Source organism: Mustelus asterias, chromosome 8 (assembly GCF_964213995.1).
Source record: "Mustelus asterias chromosome 8, sMusAst1.hap1.1, whole genome shotgun sequence".
Taxonomy (NCBI): Eukaryota; Metazoa; Chordata; class Chondrichthyes; order Carcharhiniformes; family Triakidae; genus Mustelus; species Mustelus asterias.
Window position 1 is genome coordinate 84,571,197 of NC_135808.1, and position 20,190 is coordinate 84,591,386.

Here is a 20,190-nt window from a genome sequence, read left to right on the forward strand (position 1 = left end):
CCTCTCCCTCTCGGTCCCTCCACCCCCCCCTCTCCCTCTCGGTCCCTCCACCCCCCCCTCTCCCTCTCGGTCCCTCCACCCCCCCCCTCTCCCTCTCGGTCCCTCCACCCCCCCTCTCCCTCTCGGTCCCTCCACCCCCCCTCTCCCTCTCGGTCCCTCCACCCCCCCCTCTCCCTCTCGGTCCCTCCACCCCCCCCTCTCCCTCTCGGTCCCTCCACCCCCCCTCTCCCTCTCGGTCCCTCCACCCCCCTCTCCTCTCGGTCCCTCCACCCCCCCCCCCATCTCCCTCTCGGTCCCTCCAACCCCCTCTCCCTCTCGGCCCCTCCACCTCTCCCTCTCGGTCCCTCCACACACACCCCCCCCCCCCCCAACCCGGCTCGGTCCCTCCACCACCCACCCCCCTCCCCCCCCCCCCCCCCCCAGGTCCCTCCACACACCCCACCCCCCTCGGTCCCCCCCCCCCCCCCGCTCTCTCTCGGTCCCTCCCCCCGCTCTCACTCGGTCCCTCCCCCCGCTCTCTCTCGGTCCCTCCCCCCCGCTCTCTCTCGGTCCCTCCCCCCCGCTCTCTCTCGGTCCCTCCCCCCCGCTCTCTCTCGGTCCCTCCCCCCCGCTCTCTCTCGGTCCCTCCCCCCGCTCTCTCTCGGTCCCTCCCCCCGCTCTCTCTCGGTCCCTCCCCCCCGCTCTCTCTCGGTCCCTCCCCCCCGCTCTCTCTCGGTCCCTCCCCCCCGCTCTCTCTCGGTCCCTCCCCCCCGCTCTCTCTCGGTCCCTCCCCCCGCTCTCTCTCGGTCCCTCCCCCCCGCTCTCTCTCGGTCCCTCCCCCCCGCTCTCTCTCGGTCCCTCCCCCCCGCTCTCTCTCGGTCCCTCCCCCCCGCTCTCTCTCGGTCCCTCCCCCCCGCTCTCTCTCGGTCCCTCCCCCCCGCTCTCTCTCGGTCCCTCCCCCCCGCTCTCTCTCGGTCCCTCCCCCCCGCTCTCTCTCGGTCCCTCCCCCCCGCTCTCTCTCGGTCCCTCCCCCCCGCTCTCTCTCGGTCCCTCCCCCCCGCTCTCTCTCGGTCCCTCCCCCCCGCTCTCTCTCGGTCCCTCCCCCCCGCTCTCTCTCGGTCCCTCCCCCCCGCTCTCTCTCGGTCCCTCCCCCCCGCTCTCTCTCGGTCCCTCCCCCCCGCTCTCTCTCGGTCCCTCCCCCCCGCTCTCTCTCGGTCCCTCCCCCCCGCTCTCTCTCGGTCCCTCCCCCCCGCTCTCTTTCGGTCCCTCCCCCCCGCTCTCTCTCGGTCCCTCCCCCCCCGCTCTCTCTCGGTCCCTCCCCCCCGCTCTCTCTCGGTCCCTCCCCCCCCGCTCTCTCTCGGTCCCTCCCCCCCCGCTCTCTCTCGGTCCCTCCCCCCCCGCTCTCTCTCGGTCCCTCCCCCCCCCGCTCTCTCTCGGTCCCTCCCCCCCCGCTCTCACTCGGTCCCCCCCCCCCCCCCCCCCTCTCTCTCTCTCTCTCTCTCCTCTCTCGGTCCCTCCCCCCCGCTCTCTCTCGGTTCCCCCCCCCCGCTCTCTCTCGGTCCCTCCCCCCCTCTCTCTCTCGGTCCCCCACCCCCCCCCCTCTCTCGGTCCCCCCCCCCCTCTCACTTTCGGTCTCTCTCTCCCCCCCCCCCCCCCTCGGTCCCTCCCCCCCGCTCTCTCTCGGTCCCTCCCCCCCACTCTCTCTCGGTCCCTCCCCCCCGCTCTCTCTCGGTCCCTCCCCCCCGCTCTCTCTCGGTCCCTCCCCCCCGCTCTCTCTCGGTCCCTCCCCCCCGCTCTCTCTCGGTCCCTCCCCCCCGCTCTCTCTCGGTCCCTCCCCCCCGCTCTCTCTCGGTCCCTCCCCCCCGCTCTCTCTCGGTCCCTCCCCCCCGCTCTCTCTCGGTCCCTCCCCCCCGCTCTCTCTCGGTCCCTCCCCCCCGCTCTCTCTCGGACCCTCCCCCCCGCTCTCTCTCGGTCCCTCCCCCCGCTCTCTCTCGGTCCCTCCCCCCCGCTCTCTCTCGGTCCCTCCCCCCCGCTCTCTCTCGGTCCCCCCCCCCCCCCCCCCCGCTCTCTCTCGGTGGTCTCTCGGTCCCTCCCCCCGCTCTCTCTCGGTTCCCCCCCCCCCCCCCACCCCCTGCTCTCTCTCGGTCCCTCCCCCCCCTCTCTCGGTCCCCCCCCCCCTCTCTCGGTCCCTCCCCCTCTCACTTTCGGTCTCCCCCCCCCCCCCGGTCCCTCCACACTCTCTCGGTCCCTCCCCCCCGCTCTCTCTCGGTCCCTCCCCCCCGCTCTCTCTCGGTCCCTCCCCCCCGCTCTCTCTCGGTCCCTCCCCCCCGCTCTCTCTCGGTCCCTCCCCCCCGCTCTCTCTCGGTCCCTCCCCCCCGCTCTCTCTCGGTCCCTCCCCCCCGCTCTCTCTCGGTCCCTCCCCCCGCTCTCTCTCGGTCCCTCCTCCCCGCTCTCTCTCGGTCCCTCCTCCCCGCTCTCTCTCGGTCCCTCCCCCCCGCTCTCTCTCGGTCCCTCCCCCCCGCTCTCTCTCGGTCCCTCCCCCCCGCTCTCTCTCGGTCCCTCCCCCCCCCGCTCTCTCTCGGTCCCTCCCCCCCCCGCTCTCTCTCGGTCCCTCCCCCCCCGCTCTCTCTCGGTCCCTCCCCCCCCGCTCTCTCTCGGTCCCTCCCCCCCGCTCTCTCTCGGTCCCTCCCCCCCGCTCTCTCTCGGTCCCTCCCCCCCGCTCTCTCTCGGTCCCTCCCCCCGCTCTCTCTCGGTCCCTCCCCCCCGCTCTCTCTCGGTCCCTCCCCCCCGCTCTCTCTCGGTCCCTCCCCCCCCGCTCTCTCTCGGTCCCTCCCCCCCGCTCTCTCTCGGTCCCTCCCCCCCCGCTCTCTCTCGGTCCCTCCCCCCGCTCTCTCTCGGTCCCTCCCCCCCGCTCTCTCTCGGTCCCTCCCCCCCGCTCTCTCTCGGTCCCTCCCCCCCGCTCTCTCTCGGTCCCTCCCCCCCGCTCTCTCTCGGTCCCTCCCCCCCCTCTCTCTCTCGGTCCCTCCCCCTCTCAGCTTCGTTCCCCCCCCCCCCCCAATCTTCTCTCTCTCGCTCTCTCTCTGTCACCCCCCCCTCCCTCTTGCTCTCTCTCTATCGCCCCCTCCCTGGAATCTGGAATGCGCTGCCTGGAAGGTTGTGGAGGCCGGAAACCTCACAACCTTTAAAAAATATTTGGGTGAGCACTTAAAATAACATTCAAGGGTATGGGACAAGTGCAGGAAAATGGAATTAGCATGCCTTCAGTAGTAGATATTGTCGGTGCCGACTCGATGGACTGAAGTGTATGAAGTGTATCTGCAGTGTATGATTTTCTCTCTCTCTCTGTGTGTGTGTGTGTGTGTGTGTGTGTGCGTGCTTTTGTGTGTCCCCTCCACACCGTTAACCCTTCGTTCCCTCTGCCCTCCCTATATGCATTGGCCTGCGGCCCTACGGCCTGGTGATGGATGCTCACTAAAGAACTTTATGCAGAGGAGAGTCCCACCCAGTAACTTCCCAAAGAAGCCAAACACATCTCTAAACTTGTCTGACGTGCTGGACCTCCATGGCTGGACGAGCAGTGGCAGGGCCATTGGCGAAGCAAAGGTTGACGCCTCCAAAATACTGGGCTCGAGTTCAAGCAGCCAGAGATTAGAATCCCCAATGTACTCTTGCGATAGCCCAGTATCTTAGCGTGATCAGCTATCACAAGTTATTGGAAAGCACATGGTTTGGATTGGTTTTGGAAAAAAATAGAGGAAGGAAAATTTGTGAGTCTGGTTATATAAAACACTGGTTTGGCCTCAACTGGAGTATTGCATCCAGATCTGGGTGCCACATTTGAAGTATGATGTGAAGGCATATTTGGAGAATTTGGGACTGTTTTCTTGGACAAGAGAAGGTTGGGAGAAGATTTGATCAAGGTGTTCAAAATCATGGGGGGGGGTCTGGTCAGAATAGATAAGGGAGCATTTGTTCCCACCTGTTTTCTGTGCTGTACTGTTCTTTGTTCTTTGTGAAAGTATCGAGAATGAGGGGTAATTGGCAAAACAAGCAATGGAGCCATGAGGAGAAACATTTTCACACAGCGAGTGGTTAAGATCTGGAATACATTCCCTGAGAACATGGTGGAGGCAGGTTCAATCGAGGCAGTGGATTATCATCTGAAAAGTGAGAACGTGCAGGATTTTAGAGAGAAGGCGGGAGTGGCACAAAGTGATTTGCTCATTCAGTGCACACATGGCAGGCCAAATAGCCTTCCCCCGTGCTGTAATAATTTTGTAATATGTATAATATGGTCGGGTCAAATAGTGTGTGTTTGAAATTAAGGCCATTTCATACTTTACTAGGCTTTAATTGCAGGTGTCAAGTCAGAATTGTTTCGTCACTGTACTTTCATATTGAGCTCTGCTTTGAAATCCTCATCTCATTTTGATCTCTAACTTCACAGGTTTGATGGGAATTTCAATACAAATGTTTCAAAAACTATCAGCTGTGACAGGCTTTCCACAACTGTCAGTAGCCGAGCATTCAACCCTGGGCGGGACTTAAACACAGGTTAGTTTGCCAGTCGGTGTTCATTCAACTGACCGCCTCGTTATGTTGTTTTTAATTTCTTTTAAGATTTTTCCAACATTTTAAAAAATCATCCTGCTTCTCTGACAGCTTCTCCTCCCCTCCGCCCCTGCGCTATTAAGAATTATTACTGTTGACTACTAATAATTGTATCCTGCTGCTAAACAGTTTCTGAAACTGGAGAATTGGATATTCAGCTGGTGATGTTATATTCTTCTCTGAATCCAGGATTCAAATCCAGGCTAGACTGATGGGATGGAAATCTGATCCCTAATGCCCAGGAACATTTCATACAGAATGCATCGAATTGTTTTCCCCTGTTGTCCAGGAAACGCGGTGGGCAGCCCATCATCTGCCTTGCCGGGTTTTCCCACCGTATTTTCAAACGCTCGGGGGGGTGGGCGAGGGGAGGTCAGTTAAGCGACCCACCACAGCAGCATCATGGGCTACTGAGAGATTGGGGCACTCCGATCACAAATAAAATGAACCCCCATACACCCAGCTGTGTTAAACATGACCTGGGGCGGCAGGGTGGTACAGTGGTTAGTACTGCTGCCTCACAGCGCCAGGGGCCCGGGTTCGATTCCCGGCTTGGGTAACTAGCTGTGTGAAGTTTCACGTTCTCCCCGTGTCTACGTGGGTTTCCTCCAGTTTCCTCCCACAGTCCAAAGATGTGCGGGTTAGGTTGATTGGCTATGCTAAATTGTCCCTTAGTGTCAAGGGGTCAGCAGGGTAAAATAAGTGGGGTTATGGGGAGAGAGCCTAGGTGGGATTGTGATCGGTCCAGTCTCGATGGGCCAAATGGCCTCTTTCTGCACTGTAGAGATTCATGATTCTTAGGAGAATGACCATTTCTTACCCGTGGCTTTTCCAATGTTGCTAATGTTGACCATGATTGCTGTTTTCTTTGGTTCTATTTTTCTGTGATACTTGTCGAATTGTGTGTTTTATTCAGATAAGTGCATTTCTGTTCTCCAGCATGGCAATGTCGCAAGATTACAACAGTAATCTTCAAAAGTAGTTAATTATCTGTGCAGTACCTTAGGACACTGGGGTCATTAGAGGCTATCTATAAATTCAAGTTCTTTATTTCTTTAATGCGGTCATCATTAATGAACACCATTATTTGCAAAGAAATGACCAAAAGTGGTATTGAAATCAAAAACCTGCACTCAGCTTCTCACCAAACTATCTGTAACAGATAACAATCTGTTTTGACATTTGTTGTAACAGGTGCATCTGTGTTGAATCCTGCACTATTCAGATCCTTTGTTCCCCGATTGCAGGAATTTGGATCAGTTCCAAGTGAATGACTGACTGACTGGAGCAATCCCTTGTCATAAGAAGTGGAGGGAGGATGTCCGTGGCAAATAAAAGCCAATCAGTCCATAGCAACCCAGCCCTGGCACTACTCTAACTCAACCAGCTTAGCATCCAATTGCACACTGTTAGTGTGTGCATCATTCCAAATATCTATCACTTTTAGCATAAACTTTTTTTTCCAATAGCTGGTTAAAATTTGCTTCCTGTTAAGTTTTATTCATGATCTGTCCTACTGGCCTGACAGAGCTTAAAGAAATAGTAGTGTTCATAGAATCATAACAGCACAGAAGAAAGCCATTTTGCTCCTCGTGTCCGCACTGGCTGTCTGAAAAAGCAACTCATGTAGTACCACTCCTCCACCTTCTCCCTGTAGCCCTGCACATTCTTCATTTTCAGATAATCCAATTTCCTCTTGAATGCCTTGATTGACCCTAATTCCACCACACTCTCAGGTCATGCATTCCAGACCCTAACCATTCACTGCATAAATATGTTTTTCCTCATTGCTTCTTTTGCCAATTACCTGAAATCTGTGCCCTTTGGTTCTCGATCCATCCACCAATCAGAACAGTTGCTTCCTAACTGCTCTGTCCGGAACCCACATGATTTCGAATACCCCTCTCAAATCACCACGCAACCTTCTTTTCTGCAAGAAGAACTTTCCCAATTCCTCCAATCTATCTACGTAACTGAAATTCCTTATCTTTGGAAGTAGTCCTGTGAATTTATTCTGCACCCTATCTAATGGCCTCACATCTTTCCATAAGTATTTTAATACTTTAGAATACCTTAATGATGTTTCCCTTTAATGGACCTCTCTTGACTGCGGATCTTGCACTTCACTAAAAAAATCCTTTCTAACTCATGCCCTACCACATTTTAAACTCATTATTGTTGCTGATGTTTGAATTCTCTCTACTGCACGCATGTCTATTGTAATGTGTTGAGGCTAAAACTATATACAGTTATTAAAATTAGGTCTAAACAGTAACGTGTAAAGCCACAGCATAATCTTAATTTCTTCTCCATTTTATTTTAACATTTAAAATGACAAGTCTACTGTTAATCCCAGATTCCTTTCAGTCTCCTCCTGGTAATTCTATTCTCAGAATTTTGCAGCAAGTTGCTCCTTTTTCAGGGAAAATGCAGCACTTAACGTTTTTAGTATTGAATGTTGTTTGCCATTTTGCCTGCTTAATTGATCTAAATTCTTCTACAAAGTGTTGGCTGCATCCTATCCTTAGTTGTTGGTTTTATCTACTCTTGGGCCCATCAATCTTTAGTTGTTGTGCTTCCTCTTTTTTCAAATAATAGGTTTGTTTGCTTCCAATTTTGGAATCCTTCAGTACCAAAGGACCACTATCCAGAGATTTCTTGTCAATTCCCAATTAATACCCTAGCACATACACCATCTGACCCAGGGGACTTGCATTCAGTCTCCTCAACTCACTTTCAAACTGGTTCAAAAACCCTCTTGATTACTGTACCACTAATTCCCCCATAGTGAATACTTCTGGAAAATTATCACCAAGTAAAATTTGATAATTTTCCTTTTGTCTTTAATCATTCCAACAGAGTTCTAACTTTTATTTATTATATCTATTATTTTTCTGTTATACTGAAAATATACAATTTAACATCCTTTGTTATGTTCGTCTGTAGTGTTGTCTTTGTATTACATTTCATCTGTCATTGCCTGGTTGGATACTTTCTTATAGTATTTCCCCAAGATTGTGCTTTTTAACCTGTCCATTATGGACTATTGTGTCCTTGTTCATATTCTTATATTTTCCACTTCCTTTTGAGATCTCTCTCACATCTCACTTCATGTCATTAACTGATCTCTCATTTTGCCTGCCTTCTACCCCTGCTGGCATTGACTGCCAGATTGTCTCAAATTTGACTGCATAGTATTTGTTCATCTTAACTGATATTTCTACTTTATGAATATCTTTGAGTATTTTTAAAAAGCAGGACTAGATGTGAGCTTCTTTTGTTACAGTTGGTTTACATGTTATGCCAAGGTGCAGTCTTGTATTAGATACTATTACTGATTCTGTCGGTGCACTTCTGTTGGGATATTCTTGGTTTATGTTGGATTGGTGAAGCCAACTATTACTATTAATTTTGTAAATACAGGATTGTCCTGCCTCTCCTCCTTTAATTACAATCTTTCCTGAATAACCTTCATCCCCACATTGTGAATTCTCTTCTCCTGTCTGTAGTGGGCCTTGTTGCTGTAATTTCATTTTTTTAAGTATAGCTCTAATTCCAACATTTCTCCCTAATACTTCGCCACTTCTCTTAATTGTTTTATTACTTTCTTTTTGCTAGATTACTGTGCTTTGCTTTTTTTCCTTTCGTTATATCTCTAGTTAAAGACTAGTTTCCTCTCCTGCTATTTATCTAATTTTCAAGACCCTATTAGGAACTCTCGTTGTTCCTGCTGAATTTATAAGCAATTAATTTCTTCCCTACCCACTAAGACAATTTGTTATTTTTAACGCAGGCATCATTTATCTGCCTCAACTATGTAGACACATCATTTACCCCTATGATTATCTTTTAAGTTCAATTTTAATTTAGATTGGAGGCGGAGGTGAATGACAAACGTTCACAGCCTAAACAGTATGAGGCCCAAGCAATTTTAAGAGCCCTGGGCATTATCAGTAAGCCCTTGATCAGTTGCCTGCGTGAAACTAGAAGGAAGCTTCATCTGATTGCTAGGCAGGAATGAATGTGCTGGATGAAATCAGTTGGCTAGTGGAGTGTTATCAGGTCTCCAGCACTGCAGTAAAGCACAGGAGGGGGAGCCGAGGCAGGGAAGGTTTAAATAGTCCTTGTGGGGCTCAGAGGCAGACTGCTGCTCCTCCTAACCTCCTAAGTTTTTTTTAAAAAACACTTTAACTTGCCTGTTTGGGCTTCTTCTAGTCGTGACTCTTCTCTCTTTTGGCCAGGTCATCTATCTTTAGATGTTGGTAATAACTACTTGCTGATTTCATAACCATAAAATATGTTTCTAAAAAGGATGCATTCAAATTAAGGTAAACTGCTTAATCTGGAAATCTTGGGATGGAAACTTCCATCCTTTAACTTGGACTTATTTCAATTTTTAATATATTTTAGTTTTGAGGATTCTATAATGCTTGTCTGATGAAGTGTCTGATACAATGTAGAACAATACCAAATAGCAAGGTCTTATCTTAGGCATTAGCTAATCTTGGGATGCGGCACTAAATTTTGGGTGTTACAGTGACCTTAATGGCCCTTGATTAAGCAAAAAAATCAATCAAGGTCTTCGTTTCTAATTGTCACCATCCAGTGACTCCATTGCATGGTTTGTGTACAGGTTGGTTTGTGCCTTTGATGCCTGCTATAGACAAATAAACTACTACACCTTATTGTTTAGGACCAAACATTAAAAGTGGCCACTTGGGTAAGATGACAATGTTGCTGGCATCTATATAACCAAACACTGGACTGCAACTGGACTTTCATGGCAGTAAAGAGTAGGGAAAATATTTTTGCGGAGGGGCAGCTACTTGTTTTTTTAAATTACCATTAGCTTGTTGGTGTCTTATAACTCTCCAGTTCAGATAATGTAGATCTATTTCCATTAGTTGCTTGCTGTGAACTAGAATGCATTGATAAGCTGGTGCACAGAATATTCTGGCCTTTACAATAATTGAGTGAGACTCCCTTTCTTTCATGAATTTGATCTGCCTTTTGCTCCCCAGGGGTGAAGTTGTTGGCTACCTCAGTAGCAACTCTTAAAAAGCGTCTATTTAAAAGCTGGAGTCGAATGCTGATAAGCATTCCTTTCTGTCTTGCAGAAGTGTTTAATTTATTTCCTCTGCTGAAAGATTAGCCACCAACGGATTAAAAAAGGAATTTAAGGAGAATACATTCACCTGCGCAATTGTGAGAATGTGTATCTTGCTGCCACACTGGTTGAAACCCTAGTGATTATACATTTAAAGGAAAACTTGATGTATAGGAGAAGTGTGAGAAGAACCAATTAAAATGGGAGGAGGTGCGTGTGGGATAAAAACACAAACCTTGACCCGTTGGGCAAAATTACCTGTTTCTGTGTTGTAAATCTGGTGCAATTCTATGTCAAATACTATCAGATATATATTATCCAAGTGACAATTTTAATCATATGCCACATCTAATCAGTTTTACAGGCAACAAAGTCAGAAATGAAAGTTTTAAATAATTATTTTTGTGGAAGTATAAGTGCTCCTTTGGGTCCCACAAACAGTCTGGGTCACTGCTACCCCAGAATCCTCCTCATCATCATCCCAATCCCTATCACTGTGGTACCCATCACATCCCTGAGTTTGTCTTATTGACGAGCCATTTATATTGTATCAGTCTAAATCCAGTGAGCTATAGAAAGATACCAACAGTTCCAGCCTCATTGCTCACTGTCCAAATATTAAGATCAACTTAAGGGAACAAGAGTGTGAGCATTAGAGGCATTGACGTTTACAGCATAGAAGGAGGAAATTTGGTCCATTGTGTCTACATTAGATCGTTACTAGAGCAATGCAATACTGATCCCATATCCCATTCTCCCAATCTTCCTCTGCTTCAAATATGAATTCAATTTCCCCTTAAAATATTCAGTGGTGTCAATCACAACTTCCCTGTGGCAAAGCAGTCTCCATGCTTAACAAGCATAAGTGAAAACATGTCTTCTAATCACTCTGCACTGATTTTGTGATTATTTTAAATTGAAGAGCCTTATCATTGGCCTTCTTCCAGAAAAGGAACCTTTCCAATGCTCATTCTATCCAAACCTTTCGATCTTAAATGCCTGTTAAACTTTCCTTTGGCTTCTCCACTCCAGGTGAAATATTCCTATCTTTGCAGCTTCTTTATATATCTTCTCATTCGTGATGAATGTTAAGTTGTGTGGTTTTTATGCTCTTTCTATAAGGGGATGCCACAAAATTGTACAGTATATTCTAACTCTGGCCTTACATTAGTTCCATGGGCTTCCCTGAGCCCTTACAATCTCCATCATGGAACCAACTACCTTCCGCCGCCACCATTTCAACTCCCCAGGACTTCTCCTGAGCCCTAACTGCACCAAATAGTTCCCAGGACTTCTCTGTGAGATCCAAACTACCACTAGCTGTCTCCCAGCAAGATAAATTGAAACCAGAGAACCTTGTTAAGTTTGATCTATCTCCATCATGTAGCTCTTCAGGGTTCTAGATATTTGTCACACCCTCATGTCTTGGCAGAGCAGTGTTACCAAGAGGGGAGAGACCAGTCGGGCTGTCAATGATCGCAGAGCACACAGAATGCTATTTTGGAGTGATAGCTGCCACATACATGGCATCAAGCGTTTGTGCAGAGCCAGTTTCTCCACCATACCTTTGAGTCTGAGATGCCAAGTCTACAGAGAAATTAACATGCTCCTCTAGATGACCAAACAGTGCTTTAGTTACAGCATTAATGCTGTAATACAGCTTTAAGAAACCATACAAAATAAGTCTATCGTTACCTCATGGCTTAACCTAATTCACCTTTGGCGCTGGTTCTCTGTCATATTGAGGTATGATATCCTGCATATGTGCATCCTTCCTACGGGGTAGTAGCTGGTTGTCCTGTTTCTCCTCCTCCCCACCACCCCGGCGCATGCTGTGTTACCTCTTCCACCTGATAATCTGGCCTCCTGCTGCTCATGTTAACTGGTTTTTATGGCATCTGTGTGATTGCACCCTTCTCGAGTGCAAAGTTCCTTCTGGTATCTGTGTACACAATTCAGTAGGGGCAAAAAGAACTGCTCCAGCAGACCACCTTGGGTTGAAGTAAGATAATTTGAATTATTTTTTAGCCAATTCTGGGTAGTTAAGACAGGTGTGAAGCAAATTCCGCAAGGCTACCTGAACCTCTCCAAAGGGGGACCCTGGTAATTCAAAGAAATGCACAAAATTCGGACCTGCTCCTACCAGGTCTACTCTGTGCACATCACATTTCAGACAACTGTGGGACCAAACTCCGCCTCGAGTGGAGGTAGTTATTGATCTTTATGGACAGCTGCCTCCTGAAACACGCATGTGTGACACTCAACCCTGCAAAAGTGGTGGGTGCCATGTCCGGGGGACTGGGACTTCCGATTTCTGTGCAAGACTGTCATTTTCACAATAGTAGAGAGGTTGTCCGTTGTTGTGAAAATTCAGGCCATAAGAGTCATTTATGCCCTCAGGAGGCCATTCAGCCCATCTTATGTTTGCTGGCCGCCTGCACAGCAATCCAGTCAGTCCCACTTGGTCTCTGTAGCTTCATTTCCTTCAAGTGCCCATCCAATTTCATTTTGAAATCATTGTTTCCAATCCACTCCGCTGTTTGCAAAACTCAACATGCTGCAGGCCTTGTTAAATAATTGTATCTCCTGAGAATGTGTTTGAACGCAGAAGTCTCATTGTTCCGGCACAACCATTGGCATCTTTCCATTAGGTGCATTTTCCTATGCTTGTCCATCGCATCCCCTTCCGAAATGAGCATTGATTTGCATTTGCCCATTTCACTATGTTACTTACTTTGTACTGTGGGCAATACCTGACCTGTGTGTGTACTCGTGCCCTTCTTTACTAAAATATAATTACTCGTGTATTCAGGTTCAAACAATCTGTTTTTATTAACATTTAAACAAAAGGAAAATAGTGGCCTCCTGCAGCACAGTAGAAAAGGCTTGACTTTGCCCTACCTCCATCGATGTGGTGCATTCTCAGAATCTGTCACCAACTGTAAAATAACACTTCAGGCAGAATTATTTGCCTACTGTGTAACATGTTCACATTGCTGCAACTCAGTACCATGGAACCAAAGAAATATGGAGCACAGAACGAGCACATGTGCTCCCATCATTTCTGTCCCTGCTCTATGACCCAGCAATCCAAAGCCAAGTAGGCCAAGTAAACTATGTTGAGTTGGGATAGGAGCTGGTGACATGGGCCTGTCTTTAACTGCATACATACCAGAAGATGGTGAACATAAAGTTTACGTTAATTACTTTTGTTATTCATTTATACATAGTGAGTTAGTATATCCTCCCTGTTGTGGTTTTTTGGGCTCAAGTTCTGAGGATTTTGCTGACAATGTAGAAGAACCAAAGATTGCCAATTCACAGTAAAAGCAAATAGTGCAGAAAAAAAGTGACTATTTACATTTTAAATTCTAAAAGAGGATTTTGGGTTAAAAATGAAAGACTACTAATAAGAACAAAGAAAATTACAGCACAGGAACAGGCCCTTCGGCCTTCCAAGCTTGCACTGACCATGCTGCCCGACTGAACTAAAACCCCCTACCCTTCCAGGGACCATATCCCTCTATTCCCATCCTATTCATGTATTTGTCAAGACGCCCCTTAAAAGTCACTACCGTATCCGCTTCCACTACCTACCCCCGGCAACAAGTTCCAGGCACCCACCACCCTCTGTGTAAAAAAAAAACTTGCCTCGCACATCTCCTTTAAACCTTGTCCCTCGCACCTTAAACCAATGCCCCCGAGTAATTGACCCTTCCACACTAGGAAAAAGCTTCTGACGATCCACTCTGTCCATGCCCCTCATAATCTTGTAGACTTATTTCAGGTCGCCCCTCGACCTCCATCGTTCCAGCGAGAACAAACCAAGTTTCTGCAACCTCTCCTCATAGCTAATGTTCTCCATACAAGGCAACATCTTGGTAAATCTTTTCTGTACCCTCTCCAAAGTCTCCACATCCTGCTGGTAGTGTGGTGACCAGAATTGAACACTATATTCCAAATGCAGCCTAACTAAGGTTCTATAAAGCTGCAAAATTACTTGCCAATTTTTAAACTCAATGCCCCGGCCGATGAAGGCAAGCATGCCATAAGTCTTCTTGACTACCTTCTCCACCTGCGTTGCCACTTTCGGTTACCTGTGTACCTGTACAGCCAGATCCCTTTGCCTATCTAAGGGTTCTGCCATTTACTGTCTATTTCCTATCTGTATTAGACCTTCCAAAATGCATTACCTCACCTTTGTCCAGATTAAACTCCATCTGCCATCTCTCCACCCAAGTCTCCAACCGATGTATATCCTGCTGTATCTGATGGTCCTCATCGCTATCGCAAATACTAACCTTTGTGTCATCCGCAAACTTACTCATCAATCCAGTTACATTTTCCTCCAAATCATTTATATATATATTCCAAACAGCAAAGGTCCCAGCACTGATCCCTGAGGAACGCCACTTGTCACAGTCCTCCATTCAGAAACGCACCCTTTCACTGCTACTCTCTGTCTTCTATGACCGAGCCAGTTCTGTATCTGCCTTGCCAACTCACCTCTGATCCCATGCGACTTCACCTTCTGCACCAGTCTGCCATGAGGGACCTTGTCAAAGGCCTTACTGAAGTCCATGTAGACAACATCCACTGCCCTTCCCTCATCAATCATCTTCGTCACTTCCTCAAAAAACTCAATCAAGTTAGTGAGGCACGACCTCCCTTTAACAAAACCATGTTGCCAAGTGGGAGTAAATCCTATCTCGAAGAATCCTCTCCAATAATTTCCGTACCACTGACATAAGGCTCACCAGGCTGTAATTCTTGGATCATCCTTGCTACCCTTTTTAAACAAAAGAACAACATTGGCTATTCTCCAATCCTCGGGGACCTCCCCTGTAAGGAGTCGGTAACAACACCAGGTTAAAGTCCAACAGGTTTATTTGGTAGCAAATGCCACTACCAAATGCTACCAAATAAACCTGTTGGACTCCTTACTGTGTTTAACCCAGTCCAACGCCGGCATCTCCACATCATGACCTCCCCTGTAGCTAGTGAGGATGCAAAGATTTCTCTCAAGGCCCCAGCAATTTCCTCCCTTGCCTCTGTCAGTATTCTGGGATATATCCCATCAGGCCCTGGGGACTTGTCTACCTTAATGTTTCTCAAGAACCCCAATATCACCTCCTTTTTGATCTCAACATGACTCAAACTATCTACACATCCTTTCCCAGACTCATCATCCATCAAGTCCTTCTCTTTGGTGAATACTAACTCAAATTACTCATTTAATACCTCGTCCATTTCCTCTTGCTCCACACATAGATTCCCTCCCCTGTCCTTGAGTGGGCCCACCCTCTCCCTGGCTACCCTCTTGCTCTTTATACATGTATAAAAAGCCTTGGGATTTTCCTTAATCCCACTGGCCAATGACTTTTCATGACCCCTTTTAGCCCTCCTTACTCCTTGCTTAAGTTTCTTTCTTAAGAAGCATGGTTTCAATTTAATAAGAACAGAGAGAGTAAATTTGAATGTGAGATGAGAGAACCTACTGGGTAGATGATAAAAGATAGTGGTTAGGCCCTCCGATTTCCAGATTGAAGTCATTGTGTGATAAATTGATATAATCAGCAGTCTTACCGGCTGTTCATGCCATGCTCCCCCTGCAGTGAGGTCGGAGAATGTGGCGCCCAGCCAAATCTCCATTCACTGCAGTAGGATGGGAAAATCCCACGGTATGAACGGCCGTAATATTCCGGCCTATAAATGTGATTCTGGGAAATTATAATGGCAAAATTGGGCTGCAAATGTTTGATTAAAAAGTGGTTAATTGGTGTAGACAGTTATTTTCTGTAAATTTGACATATAGAAGGTGGGGAGGGGGAAGAATGGAGGGGGTGCATGCATTTTCCATTTGCTTTGCGACTTGTGAATGTAACTGTATCTTGGTCAGTGTTAAATACCATGGCTGTGTCTCTCTATACTGTCTGCATGGGGTTGTTCTTGCATCTCCCAGCTGTCATTGGATCAGCACGATTCCCTGCTGTTTTGATCTTAAGCACTTGAAAGTGAGATTTCAGCACTTTCACTTTCATCTTCCTGTGGACAGAGCCTCAGGTTCACTCTGGCTTTCAGCTGGCATCTACCACTGGTTCAGTTTCGACTGGGCACTCTGGATTTTGATTGTTATTTGAAAAGGTGTGAAATGAAATATAGGCATCGAAACTCTGATATCTTTCTTTTGTTTTTGAAAGTCAATTTTCCACTTGCTGGTTTTTTTTCTTTGCTATAAATACATATTTAGTGTTAGCAAAGTAAAGCTGAAAATTCAAACCTTTATCCTTTACCCTGTCATCCCCATTGACAACATCCGGGTTCGTTATCCCCGTCTGTCTGACTTAATGGCCAAAATTTTCCAGTCCTTCCCACCGGCGGAATCTTCCAGTCCCACTGATGCGACTCCCTATGGCAGAGGGTGGGGGAGCACGTAAAACCCTGTAGACATTGGCAGGAATGGAAGATCTTGCCACTGGCCAGTGGCGGGCCAGCTCTGCCACTGGAAGATATGCCATGGCGGTGCTGGAAAATCCCCTCCTTTATCCTTAAGATGATGGTAGCCCTTTGCTGATCAAGTAGATGGTGAACCATTGTATCATATACCTCAGCAATTTTCCTCCAGCAATTTGAAACAATCTGACTTTTTAACCACACAGTTCTTGCTGACAACTTCAAGTCAAACCCTGGTATAAAGTGGCAATACTTCAGCTCAGAAGAAGGGATTTTCACCATTTTCCCAGCGCATAAGTTTCGCTGCAAAAGTGGTTATGAGCATCGGAGCAGGTAGGGAATTTTGATTTTATTCACTGAAAACACTTGGGTTTTCTTTTTGACCACCTGATTTCAATATGTTCTTTGATATTTTCCTCTCTGTGAAATTAGTTTTGATGAGTAATTGATAATTTTATTGAATGTTTATGATTAGAAATTATATGTTTACAGATTCATTAAACTAATGCACTGAGGGATACACTGGGAAATGTGCATAAAAGTTGCTTTTTAGGACTTGGAACACTCTATAGTTGAAGATGAAACTGCAGTAGCATGATGTGTCACTTGCCTAGTCTATTTGAATCTTTAGTAAACCAAGTGAAATTATGTCATTTGTAACATTTTGTTTAACTTAATTTGTTGCTGTCAAATAAACCCTGGAAGGCTAGTTTTAACTTCCTGATCAACTGCACATCATTTTCCCAAAAGAAAATCTGAAATTATTCCAATTGCACATGTCTGATCTACGCACTGGAAACATCATTCAGTTTGCATTGTGTGGGATTTCTGATCCAGTAAAATATTTTTCTGATTTATAAATACCTAGTTGATTGCGTTCATCCATGTCTGATTGTTAGCAAGAAACAATAGCTTTTTCCAAGTATGAAGCTGTGAAGTTTACAGGAAGTGCTTGCATGTGGGTGTGGATAGGATTGGGTTTGAATAGCATGCTTGAATAAGTTTACACTTGAAAATTGGCAATTTGTAAAATGGATAGGTAAGCTTTCAGTGCTCGTAGATATGAGTCAGTGTCTTCAGCAAAGGGAGGGACTGTTAGAAGGAAGAATAGTTCCCTTTAACTGGCGGTACGGTGCGGGGCAGCATGATGGCACAGTGGTTAGCATTCTGCCTCACAGTGCCAGGGACCCGGGTTCGACTCCTGGCTTGGGTCACTGTCTGTGTGGAGTTTGCATGTTCTCCCCGTGTCAGCGTGGGTTTCCTCCGGGTGCTCCGGTTTCCTCCCACAGTCCAAAAGACGTGCTGGTTAGGTGCACTGGCAATGCTAAATTCTCCTTCAGTGTGTCCGGGCAGGCGCCGGAGTGTGGCGATTAGGGGATTTTCACAGTAATTTCATTGCAATGTTAATGTAAGCCTACTTGTGACTAATAAATAAAATAGTTTACTATTAAGAAAATGTAGAAAACTGTATAATTGATTTGGTTCTTCATTATGTATTGATCTTTATTCACATACTTTGGGATTCTTTTGGTACAGGCCTGTTTATGTCTCTACGGTGAGACCACAATCAAAACACATTGTGGTGGTGGTGGACCATGGGGCTTTAGCCACAGACATACAGCTTCAAATTGCCAAAGATGCTGCACAAGTAATATTAACCTCGATAGATGAGCACGACAAGGTGAGTTCTTTCCAACCTTTGCCATTGCTAGTGTTAATAATGTTGAATATATCAAATGCAACAATAGCTTTCTACCAGAACACACACAACTGACCTGGAAATGTGTGGTCCAGTTTTTAAAGCACCAAGGAATGTACAGAGAGGTTATTTAATTCAACTGTGACAAGTTTTTTTTCTTGACAACCATTCAAAAATCATGCAGTGCCGCGCAAGACTTTCCATCAAGAAATTAAATGGAGGGAATCTGTCCGTGGGAAGATAGATCTTGTATGACACCTCCATAAAGCAAGCATGTCCTTATCACATAGTTGCATGTGTTCTTAATTTTACATTCCATTGCTCTAATACTATCAAATGAGATGTGAGACAAAAACAATTTCTTCCCCCTTTCCCACGCCCACATGAGACATACACATAGGTATGCAAGTTATATAGATAATTATAAAGATTAAATGGTAAGTACGCAGAGAATACAGCAAGCACTATTGAGGGTTGGTTCATAGCTGTGAAACTCCTTCTGAAGAATTATCACTTTGTCAAGCAAGCATCAGACTGCTGGTATAGACATTTTCAGAAGAAGCAGGAAAAACGTGAGAAAACTTGAGGAAACAAATCAAAAGAAGGGAGCAAAATTCTTCACAGTATAGTTTTGCAGTAATTCTCATTGAAATAAGAAAATTCAACTGTTGTGGAAATGACCTCAAAAGCACAAGCTTTGCAAATAAAGTAATTAAGGCTGTTGGAGAGAAATTTCAGGAATAATTTTTTTTGCTTTGTGCCTAGATTTCTGTGTTGGCTGTGGCGGACACTGTCCGAACGTGCTCACTGGACCAGTGTTACAAGACATACTTGTCCCCCGCCACCAGCGAGACAAAAAGGAAAATGACCACATTCCTTAGCAACATAAAATCAGTGGATGGTGCCACTCAGCATGCACTGGGGTTTCGCAAAGCTTTTCAGTTACTTCAGAATACAAACAACAGCACCAGGATCCATACACGTGAGTGCAAGGAGGAAATTAGATAACTAGAAAACTCAACTTTTTACTTTTTACTGTCATTTGATTGTGTCATTGACAGGCTGCAGAGTGACTTTAAGATGTTGGGGTGAGTCATTGTGAACCATTGTCACTTAAATGCCTCCCCTTCATCAGTTTTCATTATCTAGGCAACACAGCTAGGGAATAGTCCTAAGGGTGAGCTATACTTTGCACATACGTGAGCTTGGTTGTTGGCCAATTGTCTGATGCAGTCCTACAGGGATTACTCAGCAGACAGCAAGATTTGAGACTCTGGCTGTGTTTTCCCCACCCTCATCCCAAGGACACTGAGTTCATTGTAAAGCTTAAACTGCTGTCCTGGCTGAGCTCACTGGTTCAGCACAGATCTGCAGCCAAACCTGGAATGGTATGGCTTGTATGCTTTGCATCATGCTAGATAGTGCCTGTACCCAGTTGAATATTTCTGTAACATGTAGCTTATGCCCAGCCTATGATATAAATGATACACTTAATCTGTGAAGAAAGATTTTTCAGTTAATGTTCTGTGCTTGCTAAATAGTGCATGCTAATGTGGTACTGAACTATCAGACCAAGGAGGGTACATGCTTTGAATGTTTCAGGTTTGTTTGCACAATAATCAGTTTCGTGGAGTATTGGCTTTCACACTGGGACCCTGGAGGATCCACAAGATCATCTGTCCATCATCACATTTTTCAATGAAGGCATTGTTTTCTTTATGGATAGCTGACAATATCTTTCAGAAGTTAGGGCAGGGAGTCTGTCGCAGTGTGTGAATATTTGTAGAAGGGTGTCTCCCACAAAGGAGCTACTGTTGGGGAGTGCAGAGATCTTGGGTAGGAGTTTTGCTCCATTATTAGAGATGAGCTCATTACCAGTTTAAAGGGTGTTCCAGCTTGTCGCTTGTCAGCCATCACTCCTCCACACGGCAAACAGTGATGAATCCTAGTTTTAAATGGATTGTTTTCAAATTCTTATTCTCTTTTTTTCAATTTTTACATGGATCGGTGTCGAATCAATTTTGTTTGTGTTAAGCCTAATCAATTAAATTTGAGTAACTTTAGCAATGATGTCCTCATCAACACCTAGTTGCTATTCTACCTGAAAGTACTGTTCAGGACACTGCAGCTCGTGGAACCCCGAATCGTGTAATTGTAGTGAGAATTCATGTGTAACCATTTCCTTACCGCTAACCTCAACTTGTTTTGCTGCGGGTGGTGCAGTGAGGTGAATGTAAGCCAATAGCTCCTCTGAGGAAGGGGTGATCTTTTCCAGTTTTGAAACCAATTTACAGTGACTGGTTGGCTGTAGAAGGTGCAAGAACAGGAAGACATGGAAGAA

The 20,190-nt window shown here is 46.7% G+C and overlaps 1 protein-coding gene across 2 annotated transcripts in view; it reads left to right on the plus strand.

Annotated features, from left to right (window-relative positions):
- cachd1 (cache domain containing 1) overlaps positions 1 to 20,190 on the plus strand; it is a 172,010-nt gene that overhangs the window by 117,224 nt on the left and 34,596 nt on the right. For both annotated transcript variants that reach the window (XM_078218408.1, XM_078218409.1), the window contains exons 4-7: positions 4,427 to 4,533; positions 16,357 to 16,483; positions 17,687 to 17,831; positions 18,615 to 18,831. In XM_078218408.1, the coding sequence (XP_078074534.1) occupies positions 4,427 to 4,533; positions 16,357 to 16,483; positions 17,687 to 17,831; positions 18,615 to 18,831 (596 nt within the window). The remainder of the gene's footprint in view (positions 1 to 4,426; positions 4,534 to 16,356; positions 16,484 to 17,686; positions 17,832 to 18,614; positions 18,832 to 20,190) is intronic.